The sequence below is a fragment of the Polypterus senegalus genome, chromosome 14, assembly GCF_016835505.1.
Source record: "Polypterus senegalus isolate Bchr_013 chromosome 14, ASM1683550v1, whole genome shotgun sequence".
Lineage (NCBI taxonomy): Eukaryota > Metazoa > Chordata > Cladistia > Polypteriformes > Polypteridae > Polypterus > Polypterus senegalus.
Window position 1 is genome coordinate 70,464,261 of NC_053167.1, and position 19,207 is coordinate 70,483,467.

Sequence of the window (19,207 nt, forward strand, 5' to 3'; positions counted from 1 at the left end):
AAAAAAACTTGAAATTAACTTCCATGGTGATTGTGAATGTAGGTATCCTGTCCTGTGCCCCGACATTTGCGCGATAGACATATGAGCGCTGATTAAAACGCGGCGTCAAAATCGCGCAGACAAAATCGCGAAAGTTTCATTAAATATGAATTACTAGTTTAAAGCATATATAATAATGTATATTTTAGAAGTCAATATTATGAGACGCGGCATGCCATCAGCACAGCACGCAGATAGTCCTTAAGATCACGCCCTGCATATGTAGGAAGAATTGCAGCAAGACGTCTTGATAGTTGAGCATATTTAGACTTGCTGGCTGCCAGACTGCTACTAATTATGCTTTCTATACGACGCGTTATGCTAACCCTCGACTGAGTTATTTGTTCGCGGCATGCCATCGGCAGTTATAACAGTTATAACCTAGCACATAATGTGTACATAATGCGCACGTACACGTCCCACTCTCTTGGCCTCTCTCACGATTTTGTCGGCGCGCATTTGTCGAAAACCAGTTAGCGGGTTTGTCGGTGCTCATTTGTCCATTGCGGTTTTGTCGGGGCTCATATGTCTATCTCGCTTTTGTCGGTGAACCATCCTCTCCAAATAACCATTCTGATCATGGATATTTTGAAGAAACTACTTCAGACATGTAATAGAAATGAAGCAACTAGACAAGCCACTGTCTGAAGCAGAATGGCAATTCCATTAGAAATCTAGTGATGCTGCTCTACAGACTAGCAATGTGGACTCAATCATAGTTGCTGTAAGAGTAATGCTTTGTGTAACGTTAAATGTTTCATGTTGACAGTCATTTTAGTTTATGTATACTGTTACTAATAGTTCAGTATGAAGAAGTGCAGGTGCAGTGAATATATATTCAAGTGAGTTCAGCAATTTGACCCATTTCTGCTTAAATGTGCTTGAGTAATCCACAGTGAGGTACCCACCCTCAATAGACAACATGTGTGTATGCCCCATGCTGGAATACCAAAGCACACACTCCAGTAGTATAGCAGCTTAATTTGCAGTAAAGCAGTTCTGTTTCTCCTGTTGGAATGTCATGCGTTGTGCATTGCAGGCTGGTGTTTTGATCACAATGGAGTGCTATTGATCCACAGTTTTATATAAAGAGGATGATTTTATCTTTTGATAAATTTTGATGAAATTTCACTGATTTACTTTTTATGACTGACAAACTGGAGTCTTGTATTATCATAAAGTTGCTCACAGGGAGCCAATTCATATTAGTTAAAGAGGAATACAGTGAGGAATACACTGTGGCCTCTTAGTACCCCCTGACCGTTTTGTTACCTGTCTGGAGAGCCGTACTTGCAGTTGTTTGTACGCTCACAAGTTTTTCGTTCAAGTTTCCCTCCCACTCACGTGCTCTCAGGTTCATTGTTGACTCTAACTTAACACTGTGTGAGTCAGTGTGGGGTGTGTATGATTGTGCACTGTAATGGACTAGTGCCCCTTTCAGGCCTTATTCCTGCCTCGCAGCAAAAAGAAGTAGGTGTAGAAAGTGGATTGATAGATGGAAATCATGATGCATATTTAGTTTTTAAGCACATTTTAGAGCTTTTGTAAAGCATCAGGGTTTATGTTGCTGTAGTTAGTCCCTCTACTGCAATGCTGTAATTTTTTGTAATAAATATAATGAGATTTGGTCTCCTGAGTGCATCTGGTGAGCTGTCAGAGGTGAAAAATAAAAAAAATAAATGTGTCTCTTTATCTCTGCTGCTGTTCCATGAGATAATGGGTTGTGCTTTATTTTCAGTCCATCGATCCTGGACAGCAATTCACTTGGGAGAATTCAAATTTGGAAGTCAACAAACCAAAGAACCGCTATGCAAATGTCATCGCCTATGACCATTCCAGAGTCATCCTCACCTCTGTTGATGGCAAGTACCCTGAGCAACTTACTTTTTACCAGCCTCAAACTTCCATTTTAAAATGTATCACTGTTTTTCCTGCTATTAAAAAAGCTTTGAGAAAATGAGCAGCTTCTTTTAAAAGTGAATAACTGAGGGTCATGTTTAACCGAATAGTCAGCTTGTATTAACCCCATGATGTGTTTTTTATAAACTTGTACTGTAGACCTTACATATGTTTATATGTCATCAGACCTCAAATGTTCCCTCTTTGCCCTCACTCTATCCTTACGTGTACATTCTCTGACTAACAGGCGTACCAGGCAGTGACTATATCAATGCCAACTACATTGATGGTTACCGAAAGCAGAATGCCTACATTGCTACTCAGGGTCCACTTCCAGAGACACTCAGTGATTTCTGGAGGATGGTTTGGGAGCAGCGGACCAGTACTATAGTAATGATGACCCGGCTGGAAGAGAAGTCCAGGGTAAGTAAAAGTTACTTCAGTACATGTTCACTTTTGGAAAGTCTTCTACTTTTATGTTGAACTCTTCATAAATGACCACATAAACCATGTTTCCTAGCAGCATCAATGGGCACATGTTGATTTACGTTCTAGTGAAATTGCTGGGTGGGTAACCTCCACTGTGCATTTTGGCTCAAAATCATTTAGTGTTAGTTCATATAGTGTTTGCACATGCTTATTGTGCTTACATGGATTTTGCTACCATCTGCCCAGAATCCTGAAGATTATGATAGTTAGTGATTCTGTATTACTCCTTTGGGAGGAGGGATTTAGGAGTTTGCGCGAGTGAGTCAAAGAACTGGCACCCTTTCGATTTGCTGTTTCATGACTGCAGCTATACCACATTCACTTCAGAACAGGTAACCCACCTGAAGTTAAGTATGTTCAGGTCCGGCCAGTACTTGGATGGGAGACCTACCAGCAAAAGCTTGGGTTTCTGCTGGAAGAGGTGTTGGCGAGGTCAGCAGGGGGCATTACCCCGTGGATTGATCCCAATGCCCCAGTGCAGTGATGGGGACACTGTGCTTCAAAAATGGCACTGTCCTGCAGGGATGAGGTCCTGATTCTCTATGGCCATAAAAGATCCCTGGGCATCCTTTGTAAAAATTATAGGGTGTATCCCAATATCCTAGCTAAATTGTGTACCATGGCCTAGTCATTCTGGCCTCCTAATCATCCCCTGGCTAACTATCATTTACTTTTTCACCACCTTACAGCTCACGTGTGGTGAGCGTACTGGTGCAAAATGGCTGCCGTTGCATCATCCAGGTGGATGCTGCATGTCAGTGGTGGTTGAAATGGCTCCCCAACTTTCAATGTAATGTGCTTTGAGTAGTGAGAAACGTGCTATGTGCTGCAAATGTAAAGAATTATTATGCCTTATGCTTGATGTTGTCAGACACTCAAAATTTGGAGACATTGGGTTTGAGAATATTTTGTTATAGTATTTGCTGTTAATTTCATTTCACCTATTTCATCAAAAAAACACCAAGCTGAGATCTGAAGCTGTCCAAGGGCTTACTTACAAATTCAGTATTCCAGAAGTAACTTGCTCCACGAATACTATATCACTCTTCAGCTTTGAGAGTATTTTCTAATACTTGTGCAGTGTTCATCCCATCCATGACCTTGTGAGATTATTCAAGAACTATTTTAAAGTGACAACTGGCATCAACTGTACTTATTCCATTCATAATTTCAAGCACTTCTTGTCACGTTTCCTTCAGCCAAATAACTAAAACTGCTTCCGTCATTGCCCAGCTCGCAATTTGTGGTCCTAGAATAAGCTTAATTGCTTTTTTCTGGATTTGTCCAGTACTGTTATGCCATTTTAACTCTCTGTGAATGTTTTTAGGAACCTCTTTTCAAGTTGGCATCAGAACAGTACATTTTTTTATTTACATTGCTATGGATACTGTACAAAGAAAAAGCATTTGTGTATAATTGATCAGTAAATGAAAAGTTGCACTACTGACCCTTTCTGGAACAAAAAAAAAAAATAAATGTACTTAGCAGAATACATAGCAGCTTATTGGTGCCCAGCAGCGAAGTCTAAGTGCAGGCATTGATAGAAATGTGATTAAACAGACTATTTAATGTAAGCATTTAGCATAAAAAGCACACGCACAAGTGCTTAAGCCCGCTTGAACAGTATTTCCAATTAGAGCTGAGCTTCAGACTTTTCTTTTTATTTTCTGTTAACTTTTTTTTTTATTATAATTCATCTTCTGTTCATCTTCTTTCTTTGGCCCGCAGCAAACTCTGCCCATAATTTTCCCGTGCAATAGGGGCACCGGAAAATCACTTGGTGTGGTACATTGTATGTCTCACTCAGTTGTGTTTCAAATGATATACACAGTTCACATCAAACAAGGTGTTTAAGGCAGAATTACAGGAGAAGCTCTGAGGTGACAGTGATGACATGCTAGATCAGCAAAACTGTAGAAATACACACACTGACCATCATAAATAACAGCAGATGCACTGCCGGCCAAAACAGTTCAATTAGAATACAGAGTTGTATTGATTTCTAATTAAGGTTACTGCTCGGCTGCCCACACTTCACAATACGATATAAAATATAACAGATGTCTCCTGCTCTTCGAAAGAGCTTTTGGTTTTTTTTTTTTCCACTTGTTAGCCACTGAGATGTTCATGGGTACTTGATGTACTTATTAACATAATCTTATTATTCTGCTATACATTTATTTATGCCGCTATCTAACTCAATTAGTGCAGTTCATTGTAGCAGCTAAAGCCATTACACCACAGCCTCTTCATCTCTTCTGGCTTTGGTGAGGATGTGCTCAAACATTAGACCCTTCTTCCCACATAAATGACTCTCTATAAATGATGGTTGTACAAAGTCACTAACATAGAGCACCTGAACTGAACCGATATGATCCTAATTAATTACCGCCACTGGATCTTTACAACACAAGCGGCCAACAAACATGAAATGTATAATGAAGAGTGGGCAGTTGTTTTTTTATGGGTCCTGTCCTTTTTCTTTTTATCAACCTGTTTGATTCTCTATGTGAAATTTACTTTAAAGGTCAAATTAGCTTTAGGCAAACAGGAGGAAGGTGGAGAGCATTGGACTTGTTGCACTTCTTTAGCATACAGTTCTTCTAGCATGACGCGCCCATCTGGTCAGCATTCCCCTTGTTGCCGGAGGTCTGGCCCTTGCACCAGGAAGCAGGCTGTTCACATGTCTTCTCTCTGTCTCTGGCCCAGAAGGAGAGTTACTGGTGCATGAGTTGCTCAAGCTGTCTGCCCTCATTTGCATCCTCAGTGAACCACACTTCTAGTCCAGCCTCTGGGGTAGCTGCTGCTCAGCCATCCCACAAGAGTGGAGCACGAGAAGACTCTGAAAAGGTGCTGCTGCTGATGATGATCCAGTGTGCTGTCTTTCTTTTGGCATTTCTGTCACTTGAATTCTGTATTGGAAGACAGAGTATTGTAGACTGTAGGTCTGTGGACAGTATTCTGCTGTTCTGTTTGAAGAGATAAGGAGCACTTGACTGCAGTGGATAAGTTTCAAGGTCATACTGCAGCTGCCTCTACAGCTGTCGTCAACTAAGCAGGTCAATATTGCTATGAATCTCATTATTTGCTAACATTTTAATTGTCAATTGATCAGTTTAAGAACTTCAAGTGTTAAACTGAAAAGTGCAAAGTTAGAGCCATGATGGGATGAGACTGATGTTGAATGAATGGAAAAAGTTAATTCAAAAAGGGAAAAGTGCCTATGAAAGTTCAGTGAACAATCAAGATGTAGTACCAAAAAAGGGAAAACATTGTCAGGCTATCGGCTCTCAACCTGAGTTGTTAGGCATAATTATCCATTCTTTCTGTAAAATTAAGATATATAGCTTGCAGCCTAGCTTAGTTTCCTGCATAAAAAAACCCTTTCTGGCTCATTTACTGGCCACTCTCTATTTCCATGGCAGATTCCTCAGTGGCTTCCCATCTAACAGCCCTTGCAGCAGAGAGCAAAGCAGCTTTTCTTTATTAAGCTCTAATGGCCGCAGGAGCCCAATCAATGATCAGCACAGGCCTGCACGCACAATAAGCATTTCAATAATTAGAAAGTTAAATTGTCCCTGTGCCATCTGTATCCTACATCGGCTCTTGATTGGCCCCTAACAAGCACCAGAGTCATAGGCCACTGCATTATAAGTGGAGGCACGCTGTAATGACAGATCAAGAAAATTAGAACCTTTGAACCCGAGGGAGCACAGCAAAGGGCATAAAAAAAGGACTGCTAGCGCATATATGCATTGCTATACGTTCAAACTACGGTACATTGTTTCTATTCTTGTGGCTGTTAATCTGGAGTTACCTTCTACCGTATCAAGTTGAATGTTCTTTCTTTATTTCTAACGCTACACCAAAATTTTTAGCTCAGTGATTGAACATTCAAGCATTCTTGAATAAATGGGTATCTCTCAATTCTGTCATTCAGTAAGACAAACAGCTGTTGTAAGTGCATTTTCTTTATTCTTTAGGTAAAGTGTGACCAGTACTGGCCAAGCCGTGGGACAGAAACTTATGGGATGATTCAAGTTACTACACTGGACACAGTAGAACTTGCAACCTATAGCGTGAGAACATTTGCTCTTTACAAGGTATGTTAAATATTTTCTACTTGTAGTTTTTTTCTTTTCTTTTCTGTTTTGGTAGGACAGCTAAGGTGAGATTCCATCAAATGCTCCCCTGACAGCCTACTGTCAGCTCTTATCTCAGTGATACTGATTGATAGAGATTTTGGTCCATGCAGCTTCGGTCATAGGTGAACCAAATGTACTGCTGAACCAGAGGCAAGAAGTCAAATCATGCAAATCCCTGAAGCTGAAATTCCGTCACAAAGAGAACATAAGTCATCTTGACATTGGGGCTGTGAGCGTCATACTGCTGAGCTGTACAGTTAATTTAGGAACCTATTGTGTTTATATGAAAAATAACAACTTTAAAAGTCTGCTCCCACACCAGTTTCCCTGTTAACAGCACCATGTGTTATCATAAGTGTAAGAATTGTCACACAATATTAACACATAATAAAATATTTAACTACAGCTGTTCAGCTATACAATATTTAGTATTCCTTTAAAGAAAAACTGAATTGTGTGTAATGTATATTTGTTAATAGTTAAAGACAGAGGTTATAATGGAATGAACAATACACCGCATGCTGGCCAAACTAAATATTTTGGTCTCCTCAGAGTCAGTAATATGATGGACGGTCACTTAGCACTGGATCACTTTGTCTGAAGTTGCCTGACTGACACTGGTAGACAGAAACCTGTGTTTTAGGTTGGAAATAACTGAGCTTTCACAATCTACCCATTACTTGCTAAACACTTTGAAGTGCCTGACTTAACTCTGAAAACGTGACAAATAATAGAAACTAGTGTTCAGTTTAGAAGCACCAATCACTAAAATTAAAATATTGCCTTAAAAAAAAAGCACTCAAACATAATGCAATATTTCATGAAGAATTAGATCAAATATACTGAAAGTCTTCACTGTCTAAACTTTGAAGAATAAGAGTACTTGTCTCATCTGTTCTTGCGCAAAAAGAGAATTGTAATTAAGATATTGTTGAGCTTATGGATCCAGTATCCTGAGTCGTTTGACCGTGTGAGGTTTTTGTGGGTCTCCGTTTGAGTATTCTGTATTTCTACCTCCATCCTCAAAAGCATGTTGGTTAAGGTCATCGATGTTTCGAATTTGGTGCTGGTAAGTGAGAGTGGCCCCTGTCATGGACTGGCTCCTTGTCCAGGCTTATTTCTTGTTTTACTTCCAATGCTCTCCTGGGGGTCGGTTCTGGCCTTCCCCACCGACCCTGCCTGGGATTCAGCGGGTTTAAGAATGTTATGTGTTAGAATTGCATGGATTGTTTTCATTAGATTTGAGCAGTGATGATTCATGAATCATGAATACACAATCCAGTTTCACTAGGTTCGGTAATCCATGCCTCTTTAGCCACTACTTCACCTACACATCTTGAATGTCACACCTCTCTCACACAGAGTTTATATTCGGATAATGTGCCCATTGTTTTTGCTGTTTTCTCCAAATGTACACCTACATTACTTTTAATGACCACAATTTGTGATATTTTCAATTGTATCATTTCTGTTCTAGCCCTAATTAACATATGACATGTACTGCCATCAAGCGAATCCGACTCTCACAACAACATACTGAGTGATGACATGATGAGAAATTGTATTTTCTCTGCCAGTATACACTTGTTCACATAGCTCACTTCCATTACAAGAGGCACAATGCAACAACTTTTCCTTCCATTTTGATTTTCTGTGTGGTCATTCCAAAATAAATATTCACTCTTTTCTTTATGCACATGTACAAATGGCATAACAAAGCATGTGGCATAGAGAGGAAACTAGTAGCTTTCATTGCACTTTTATAATTGCTTGATTAGTGATTGCCTCATTTTAAGTCTTTAAGTCTAAATTGTTTCACAATACCATATTTTCTACATACATCAATCTGTTTCACAATGCTGGACTTTATTTTCAATGTACATCAATCTGTCTTAGGTAAGGATAATAATACTTAGTTTTGTGCAGAGGAAGCTTTCTTACATTAATGTGTTAATTTTATATATTTTGAAATTTTAACGGCATTTAAATATTCTTTTAATATATCTTTATATATAATACGTTACCATGGCTGTCCGTTTGTCTGTCCAGAATTTTAAATCACCTCTAACTCGCAAACGGTTTGACCTATTGAACTGAAATTTGTTACACGTATACTACGTGACGTCTACTATCCGCTTTCAGGGTGATGATTGACCTCCAAGGTCAAAGGTCAACCCAGGAAGGTCAAGGTCAAAAATCAAATAACCCATCAATCCATCCATTTTCTAACCCGCTGAATCCGAACAGGGTCACAGGGGTCTGCTGGAGCCAATCCCAGCCAACACAGGGCACAAGGCAGGAACCAATCCTGGGCAGGGTGCCAACTCACCGCAGGACACACTAGGGCCAATTTAGAATCGCTAATCCACCTAACCTGCATGTCTTTGGATTGTGGGAGGAAACCGGAGTGCCCAGAGGAAACCCACACAGACACGGGGAGAACATGCAAACTCCACGCAGGGAGGACCCGGGAAGCAGCAGCACTACCACCGTGCCGCCCAAATCAAATAACCTGTAGCCTAAAATTTGGTACACATATACTACGCTGAAACTCTGTACTACAGCTTTATATTAAAAGTGAAGAGTTTTGGAATTATTATTCTTTTTATTTTTATTTTATTTTATTGTATGATCCACTCTCGGCAGCGGCCAGCAGGGCAGCCGTGCAGCACATGCGTATGGGCGCCGTTCTCATTTCCTACCACCTTTGCCGTCACTTCCCCTGCCTCTTCATATCTTAAATCATTCTTGAGGCAGATTGAAGACTTAAGTGCCAGCTTAAGTGAAAAATTAAGAAAAACATACTATGTAATTGCAACACAAAAACTGACTTAATCAGTTTTAACATGAAAAGATGCCAATGAAAGAAGATAAGAAGTGGGCCGCTAGGGTGGAGAAAAGACGAGCTGCTCAGGAAGCAGCAAGCGCATCAACCTCTGAGCAAGCAAATGCTAAACGTACAGAGAAAAAGAGTGAAAACTATGAATGCTCAAGTCAAGTGTATTCGCTGTATGTTATCAAGCACTGTGCTGGCCAACATGCAACTCAGAGTATTGATTGTTCAATTTTGTGATATCTTCATGTAGAATGGATCAAGTGAAAAAAGAGAGGTTCGCCAGTTCCAATTCATGGCTTGGCCAGACCATGGAGTGCCTGAATATCCAACTCCCATCTTGGCCTTCCTACGAAGAGTGAAAGCATGCAACCCTACAGATGCTGGGCCAATGGTGGTACACTGCAGGTATGTACCGATGACGTTTCCGATAAGTAGTTTGGTGGGAATCAAAGGAAGTGTAGAATGGTAAGATAACATAGGTTGGCGTGTTTTCTTTAATTGTCCAAGTAACACAATTTTATTTAAAAATATTCATGTAACACAATACCATTGGTGTAACTGTTCAACAAGATTCCATAATTTAGGGTATATTTAACGCTTAATTTTACGTTAGTACAACTTGTCCATTAAAACAAATCAGTATTAGCAAACAGAAGGCTGGTGTTATGCAAATAATTTAAATAAATTTAATGATGCTGTGCCATTATTATTAGTGATCAAGTACGCAATAACACAAAGACAAATCGATATGGACAGGGATGTGCAGTATTTAAGTCTATAAACCATGTGGTTGCATGTGAAGTAGTAAGTTGGCATACCAAGATACCCTGGTTGGAGATTTAAGGCAAACACTTCTCGAGTGTCATAATGATAGATCCTTGTAATGCCATGTCAAGTACAACTTTGACTTGGTCAGTTTTGTGTTTTCTAATGGAGAAGAGACTTCCACCAGCTTCATATTACTGTCAACTCCTAATGCTTTTCCCCTAAATGAGGATTTGGCTATGAGATGATAGGTGCATTTTGTAGTATCGGGCTCCTGAAGTGTGTGTTAAATTGAAGAATCCTTTTGTTAGGTAATTATCAGGATTGTAAAGTTCCGCCTTGTCTTGAGAAATGCCCTGGCCCAGCGTTTATATAAAGCCCCTTTCACTGGCGGATTCATTTGTTGGGGGTCAGTTCCAGGGCCTAGAAATTGTCCTGCATGCTGCTGCGTATTTTAACCTGTTGGTTTTCTTTGGTATTGTGCTTTATCTCAAAATAAAACCATTCAGTTTGGATTCCATTTGTGGCTGGCAGCTTTTCTTGTCAGTACTACACACTGATTTTTTTTGGTTACTTTGTTTTAACCAGAGACAAGATACATTGCTTTATTTATTTTTTATATTATTACTGTATATTTGCCTTTAGGAGCTACAAATATAAGATGCGGGAATACAACTTTTCAAATGAATCCTAACTGAAAAAAATAAATCTAGGTTTCTGAAATGCTACACATTGCACATAGTTTTTTTTTCTTCACTTGGATCAGCTTTGCTGCAATGGTTCACATTTTCTGAAATTAATTTTGGAAGGAAACAATAGTAACAGCTTGCAAATGGCACCTTCAAATTTTCTGCATTATGTACAGAGTAATCTAATGAGGGACCAGTTATGTCCAGCAAGAAGATTTTGTCACAGTCCATGAGTTGTTCACTAACTGAAATTGCATTGTAATTCTATAACTGAATTTTGTGAACAATGGTTTGGAGATAAAAGGAATGTAAATACCAGCAAACTTTATCAGAATGACATTATTTATATATTATGGGCCATCTTTAACTTTTAATTCCAGAAACATTTGAATATTGTGTTTTTGTACAAAATGCAGCACCAATTTCCATCATTCATCATAGTAATTTTTAGGAGTTTTACCAACAGCAGTCCTTAAGAACAAGCATATTAGTTATAGACAACAAGGCCTTTTGTGACAGAACTGGTAAATTTAAACAGAGTGTGTATGTAGTACTTTTTCCCCATTATTCTATGTATGATTATTCCATAAAGCATGTCTCACTTATGTAATTCTACTTAGGCACCAGCTAGAATTAAAGTTAAAATAAGTCAAGCAGTCAGAAAGAACTGTTTAAATAATTGTTTACACTTTTATTCTAGTTGACATGTCTTCTAGAATGTATTCTTTTTGGTGTTAGTTTATAACTCATAGTCATTTTGTAAAGTTCCACATTTATTTTTTCACCTAATTGTTTTATTTAGGAAAAGCATGGTGTTGAAGTGGGTACTGTTGTCCCCTCACAGTGCATGAAACCCTGTTGAATTCGTATCCAGAGTACATGGTCACCATGTCATGTTATGGGACATTTCTGTTTTCTTCTGCAATTGAGAAGCAAAATGAATTTAAGTTGAAAAATGGCTCTCATTTGATATAAGGGAGTCTTCCTGAGCAAACCCTCAGATGGAGGAATTGAGTGCCATGTTAATACCTTGCAGCTATTGTTGCCATGAAAGACTCCATCTCCCAGTGACCTGGTACAGGAAAAGGCAAATTCTGAAAATTAATGGCTGTTGTAGAATTTCTGTTAGTTTTAGATTTTATTGAATACAAATGAGTCGTTATTAAAAAAAGTGTATAGTACTAGGGTGTTCTACCGTGTTAGCCATTATGGATGTAGTGAGAAGTTAAGCAAAATGGCACCTTTTATTGGCTAACTAGAAAGATTATAGTATGCAACTTTCGAGGCAACTCAGGCCCCTTCTTCAGGCAAGATTTGAAATTGTTGGTACAAAAGATCCAATGTAGAATATGTAGATAAATGTAGAATTGTTTAAACAAGAATAGAACATATGTGCTTTGTAGACATAAATTCTGGAAAACACCGTATTTTTGAGAGGTGCTATGAAATTCTAATCAGAAACATGGCAGAAAGTTTAATGTGGAATCAAACTATTAACTTTGTTATCATCCACCTCTACTATATTTTATAGACAGCAATAAAAGATAAAGCTATACAGTTAAACACACATAGTCTATTATGAAACAGGTTTAAAAAGCTACAAGTAGTGAGTTAGATGAGTATAGTTTGGACACATTCTATTTGGCTTTACTGTGATACTGGTTCCAAGTCAAACTACATTTCCATCCATCCATCCTCTTCCGCTTATCCGAGGTCAGGTCGCAGGGGCAGCAGCTTGAGCAGAGATGCCCAGACTTCCCTCTCCCCGGCCACTTCTTCTAGCTCTTCCGGGGGAATCCAGAGGCGTTCCCAGGCCAGCCGGGAGTCATAGTCCCTCCACCGTGTCCTGGGTCTTCCCCGGGGCTGTCTCCCGGTTGGACATGCCCAGAACATCTCACCAGGGAGGCATCCAGGAGGCATCCTGATCAGATGCCCGAGCCACCTCATCTGACTCCCCTCGATGCGGAGGAGCAGCAGCTTTACTCTGAGCCATTCCCGGATGACTGAGCGTCTCACCCTATCTTTAAGGGAAAGCCCAGACACCCTGCGGAGGAAACTCATTTCAGCCGCTTGTATTCACAATCTCGTTCTTTCGGTCACTACCCATAGCTCATGACCAGAGGCGAGGGTAGGAACGTAGATCGATTGGTAAATTGAGAGCTTTGCCTTACGGCTCAGCTCCTTTTTCACCACGACAGACCGATGCAGAGCTTGCATCATTGCGGACGCCGCACCGATCCGCCTGTTGATCTCATGCTCCATTCTTCCCTCACTCGTGAACATGACCCCGAGATACTTGAGCTCCTCCACTTGGGGCAGGATCTCACCCCAAACCCTGAGAGGGCACTCCACCCTTTTCCGGCTGAGGACCATGGTCTCGGATTTAAAGGTGCTGATTCCCATCCCAGCTGCTTCACACTCAGTTGTGAACCAATCCAGAGAGAGCTGAAGATCATGACCTGATGAAGCAAACAGGACAACATCATCTGCAACAAGCAGTGACCCAATCCTGAGTCCACCAAACCGGATGCCCTGGCTGTGCCTAGAAATTCTGTCCATAAAAGTTATGAACAGAATCGGTGACAAAGGGCAGCCCTGGCGGAGTCCAACTCTCACTGGAAACAGATTCGAGTTACTGCCGGCAATGTGGACCAAGCTCTGACACCGGTTGTACAGGGACTGAACAGCTCTTATCAGAGGGTCCGGTACCCCATACTCCCGGAACACCCCCCACAGGATTCCCCAAGGGACATGGTCACATTTTAATGTGCTGAAAATTCACTTTCACAAATGAACTGAATACCGTAAGGTACTGAATTCTTCTTTTGAAAAATGCATGTATTAGTAACCTAATTAGTGTCTCTTCATTTTGGATACTATAATAAAATTTAGTTGTGTCTGTCATTTCTAGAAAATGAGTACATATTGTGAATGAAAGTATTGCTGACAGGAACTTTTCAAATATACTGTACAATTTTGGAAGTTTATATTTGAATTAAGAAAACGACCCATTTAACTGTATAAAAACGGATAAAACAATTTCCAGTGTACACATATTTCATCGACAATTTTTTTTGGTAATGTGGCCCAGTTGCCTGATCTCAGCCTGACACAACTGAATTGTATTTCTTCAGTGTGTGATTTCTGTATCTATCCTGTAAATGCAGAGTTAATATCTCTATAGAGTTTAGTAAATCAATTTTTTATATTTAGTTTCGGTCCAAATAAAAACTTGTTATCCTTTCAGGATTTGGTTACAAGACACTTTCCTATAAGTTATCACCACTGGCTTCTTTTTTTCTCTCCACGTGCAGTGCCGGCGTTGGGCGGACAGGCTGCTTCATTGTGATTGATGCCATGCTTGAACGCATGAAGCATGAGAAGTCTGTTGACATCTATGGCCACGTGACTTGTATGCGTGCTCAGAGGAATTACATGGTACAAACAGAGGACCAATATATCTTTATTCATGAAGCCCTGCTGGAAGCAGCCACCTGCGGTAACACTGAAGTCCCAGCACGTAATCTTTATGCCCATATCCAGAAACTGACCCAGGTCCCTCCAGCAGAGACAGTGACCTCAATGGAGCTGGAATTCAAAGTAAGTGCAAAATTGATTTTCTTTTTTTTTAATTTAAATGCCATATCAATACTGATGTAGCTACAGAATTACTGCCTTCTTGCTGAGGATTTGTATATTAAATGTCTACTTGTAATTAAGACATTTTCTTCTATTGCATTATAAAATGAATCAATTTTAAAAAATTCTTTCAATGTAAGACATTAAGTAGTTCTGTTTTAAAAATAATGTATGCTTCCCAATTTTGAGCATTCTGTTTACCACAGTTAGCTAGTATTTAATTATGTTGTTTTCCATGATTTCTTATGGAACTTTTTATTAAAAGAACCCAGCTTGCCATCCTTGTTTTTTTACAGAAGTAACAAAAATACGATTCAGTGTAGAGTATATTAGCACACATTCACAAACCTTTTACATCAGCAAAATTCAGGATAATATGTAACACTGAAGTTCTCCTTGCCCTTCTAAATTCTTTGCAATAAATTAATGTTTGTATGTTGCCACCACTGGTAATCCATTCAGAAAGTCAGCTTCTATTAAAATAATGTAATAAATAACTGGTGTGGAATAGCAGTGAAGCAGAGGAGGCAGTAGTAAATGTACTTTAGTAAAATGGCTTCCAGAATGTTTCCATTTTTGCACCTGCTTGCTTTTGCACAGTAATGTAGTATTTCCTTTTAGGTATATGACTAATTCCTCATCCTCTCATCTTTCTTGTGTTTCTTCTTCCCGATAACAGAGACTGGCCAACTCCAAGGCCCATACCTCAAGATTCATTACTGCCAATCTCCCATGCAACAAATTCAAGAATCGGCTGGTGAACATCATGCCATTTGAGTCTACCCGTGTCTGCCTGCAGCCAATCAGAGGGGTGGAGGGCTCAGATTACATCAATGCCAGCTTTATAGATGGCTACAGGTAGAGTCAGTTAATCTGGTCAGGGATGAGACAGTTTATATTTATAATACAATTGCAGAACTGTAAAAAAAACTTAAATATAACATTAATGCAGAGCTATAAAAAAGGCTTCACATTTGTGCTGCCTTGAGCTGTTTTTGATAATGTCATATGATTAAATCTCCAATGTCAGGACCTGAATTGATATGGGATTATTTGTTTATTTTAAATGTTTCATTCAACAAAAAATGCACCTCTAAGGGCAGATCCTTTATTAAAGCATCTAAACTGTAATTTCACTAATTCCCATGGAGCAGGTATTTTCTTTCCCTTCCCTGTTTCTGCATGCATTTTCGTACTTTAATTTACTTTCACTGCGAGGCACCTCACAGTAAATTAGTTTTAGGTGTCTTTGTAATTGCTGTTTTGCAATTAAGGTACTTGCATTGCAATCAGAAAAAAGTAAATAAATAGAAATAATAATAATAAAGTCTATGTGCCCTTAGTAAAGGATTTGAAAAATCTGCACAGCATACTGGCTATAGTGGAGCTTTCCAGTGAACTGAGAATATGAGCAAGCTAAACTAAAAGAGTCTTTTCTTTATTTTGGAGGTTTGCAAAGGGCAGCTGTAATCACTCAAACTTTCCATTTAAGAACCCATATTTGCAGAGATCAATTTCAAGAAAAGCAGATACATGAGTGGTATAAGAGACAGAGCAAAACTGTAACAAACCGTAACATCACACCACTGGAGAGTCTGTTAGCCCCAGTTTAGGTTACCGTTCTTGCCAATCCGGTTGATCCAAGCCATGTCTGCCATTATCATTTTTTTGTTGACAGGCCTGAAGGAGGGAAATAGCATCCTTCTTATCACCTCACTCTGCAACCTCTTTACAGTGTGCAGTAAAATTGCCTAAAGCTGACTTTAATCTTGGAGTTGCACATTATTGCAGTCCCAGCAGCAGATTCATTAGTTCTTCTGCGACAGCTGTAAAACACAGGCTGAGTGACGTGCAGGCTTTTCTACATGGATTTGCTCAGACTCTTACAAATGACCACAGTGCCACCTGCTGGCATTTTGTACGTACTGTAGTGGGCACTTTAATATATCCATAGCCCTGGTACTGCAATCAACAGGGTCAGGTGGAAGGCTTAAGGTTATGAAGCACTTTAAAGAAAATAAATATCAGTATTGGTTCACCACCTGGTCTCCCAAGATGTACTTCATTGAGCCACACAGTATGGCTTGATCCCTCAACTTCTGTTACCCACTTTGTTGTTTAATGATGGGGTTCTATAGAGAATACATTCTATTGCTGTTTTCCAGTAGAAGTGACATTATCATCATTAAGACCCCTTCCTTTGCAGATGCAGTGCTGTGGATTAAGCACTCCTGAGTTACTTTTATACAATATGGAGTCTAGAAAAATGCCATTATAAAAGTTTTTTTTTTTAATGGACTTGCAGGCAACAAAAGGCATACATTGCCACACAGGGACCATTGGCTGAGACGACTGAAGATTTCTGGCGAATGCTGTGGGAACACAATTCCACTATTGTGGTGATGCTGACCAAGCTTAGAGAAATGGGGAGGGTAAGCATGATTTATCAGTGCAAACAATAGCTTAACAGGAGTGTGTTCTTACCATGACAGTACTCTTTTCTAAAATGAAAAGGCAGAACATTCGCTTTGTACTTCATCCTACCCCATTTACATTCCATGTTAGTCCTTGTGTCCTTATGGGCTGGTACACACTGTGTAAGAAATCTGTTTTTAGGGATTAATGAGCTGTGAAGCATGACAATATTTATGAAACCTGCTAAACCTTCATGCACATTGGAGCTAGTGTGCTGCTAAGTATTACATTTACTGAAGAGGTTAGTTTTTTTTATTATCCTTATCATACTGATTGCAAATTTTTCTTTGTCTTTCTAGGAAAAGTGCCATCAGTACTGGCCTGCAGAGCGATCAGCTCGATATCAGTACTTTGTTGTGGATCCGATGGCAGAATACAACATGCCACAGTATATTCTACGTGAATTTAAGGTCACTGATGCCAGAGTAAGTAATACAAAATGACTTTTTTTCATTTGTAACCTTAGAAAATGAATTTCAAGTATATTTTTCATTTAATTTTGAAAGCTTGGCATATTTAAAATATGTTTGAGGTGATGGCATGATTAAAGAAGAGGGGTAGTATTGAAATTCTTCCCCATGGATCTACACCATTGATAGAAATAAAAAAATTTAGATGGAGAAGTGCAAAGAATTGAGCATTTTCCCCACAGTAAGCACAAGCAGCTGTAGATATGAATGGAAATGTAACATCTCTCCATCAAAAAGTTGAATGTTAATCTCTGTGGTTGGAGAGATTTTCTCATTTTCTTTCTTCTCCTCTATGCCATATTCCCCTTGGATCGATTGAACAATCAATCTATCTAATCTCTATTTCATTTATATCCTTTATTGAAAGATGCAATGATCTAATTTTATTTTTGGATTTGTCTTGCATGTATTTTTGAACAAGTTGTAATAATCAATTGACAGCAGTGGTCCCTTTTTTCTTTGCACACTGAGACAAAGTATATAATTGTTAAAGGAACAAGCTGAGCTATACATAGCATTCAGTGTATTAATTAACCAGTTTATTTATTTGATCTATTTATAATATAGGGTTTTAATCTCAGTTTCTTTCAACTTGTCCTGGAGAGAGCAGCAATGGTAACATGCTAGATCACACTTTACACTACCCATCAAAAGTCTCCAAGTGCTCCTGAGGGATTCCTTCATCCTCCCAGGCTAACTAAAGGGGATATTCCCTTTCATGTGCCCCGAGTGTTCTCCCAGAGGGCCATTCCACACTACACTGCCAGCAGAGGATACCCAGGAGCCATTGTAATAACAACAACATTTATTTATATAGCACATTTTCATACAAACAGTAGCTCAAAGTGCTTTAAATAATAAAGAATTGAAAAATAAAAGTTAACATTAATTAACATAGAATAAGAGTAAGGTCCAATGGCCAGGGTGGACAGAAAAAACAAAAAACTCCAGACAGCTGGAGAAAAAAATAAAATCTGTAGGGATTCCAGACCAAGAGACCACCCAGTCCCCTCTGGGCAATCTACCTAACATAAATGAAACAGTCCTCTTTGGATTTAGGGTTCTCATGGAAGGACTTGAAAATGATGGTCACGTAGACTTCTGCCTTTTAATCCATCCATCATTGTTGGATCATCTGATGCTTTAAGTAGGTGGAGGTGGTGCAGGCCACCACCACAAAGAAACAGAAGAGAGAGTAGGGGTCAGTATGGATTTTAGAGCCACCATGAATAGTTATTATGATGAATTGAACATACAGAGTATCAGGATTAAGTTAAATTGAAGTTATAAAAAGGCCATGTTAAAGTAATGTGTTTTCAGCAGTTTTTTAAAGTGCTCTACTGTATCAGCCTGGCGAATTCCTATTGGCAGGCTATTCCAGATTTTAGGTGCATAGCAGCAGAAGGCCGCCTCACCACTTCTTTTAAGTTTAGCTTTTGGAATTCTAAGGAGACACTCATTTGAGGATCTGAGGTTACGATTTGGAATATAAGATGTCAGACATTCCGATATATAAGATGGGGCGAGATTATTTAAGGCTTTATAAACCATAAGCAGAATTTTAAAGTCAATCCTGAATGACACAGGTAACCAGTGTAGTGACATCAAAACTGGAGAAATGTGTTCGGATTTTCTTTTCCTAAGAATAAGAATTCCTAAGCATCCTAATAAGATGCAAAAGCCATTCTGAACTACTGTAGCTTTTGTCAAATTTCTCACTCTTTTACGGAAAGTGAACCCCGCAATCTCCTTGAAAATCTA

General features: G+C 39.2%; 1 protein-coding gene across 17 annotated transcripts in view; it reads left to right on the forward strand.

Annotated features, from left to right (window-relative positions):
* ptprfa (protein tyrosine phosphatase receptor type Fa) overlaps positions 1–19,207 on the forward strand; it is a 596,272-nt gene that overhangs the window by 567,001 nt on the left and 10,064 nt on the right. For all 17 annotated transcript variants that reach the window (XM_039734603.1, XM_039734602.1, XM_039734608.1 and 14 more), the window contains 8 exons: positions 1,778–1,901; positions 2,186–2,361; positions 6,411–6,530; positions 9,659–9,813; positions 14,177–14,462; positions 15,181–15,359; positions 16,807–16,933; positions 17,276–17,401. In XM_039734603.1, the coding sequence (XP_039590537.1) occupies positions 1,778–1,901; positions 2,186–2,361; positions 6,411–6,530; positions 9,659–9,813; positions 14,177–14,462; positions 15,181–15,359; positions 16,807–16,933; positions 17,276–17,401 (1,293 nt within the window). The remainder of the gene's footprint in view (positions 1–1,777; positions 1,902–2,185; positions 2,362–6,410; positions 6,531–9,658; positions 9,814–14,176; positions 14,463–15,180; positions 15,360–16,806; positions 16,934–17,275; positions 17,402–19,207) is intronic.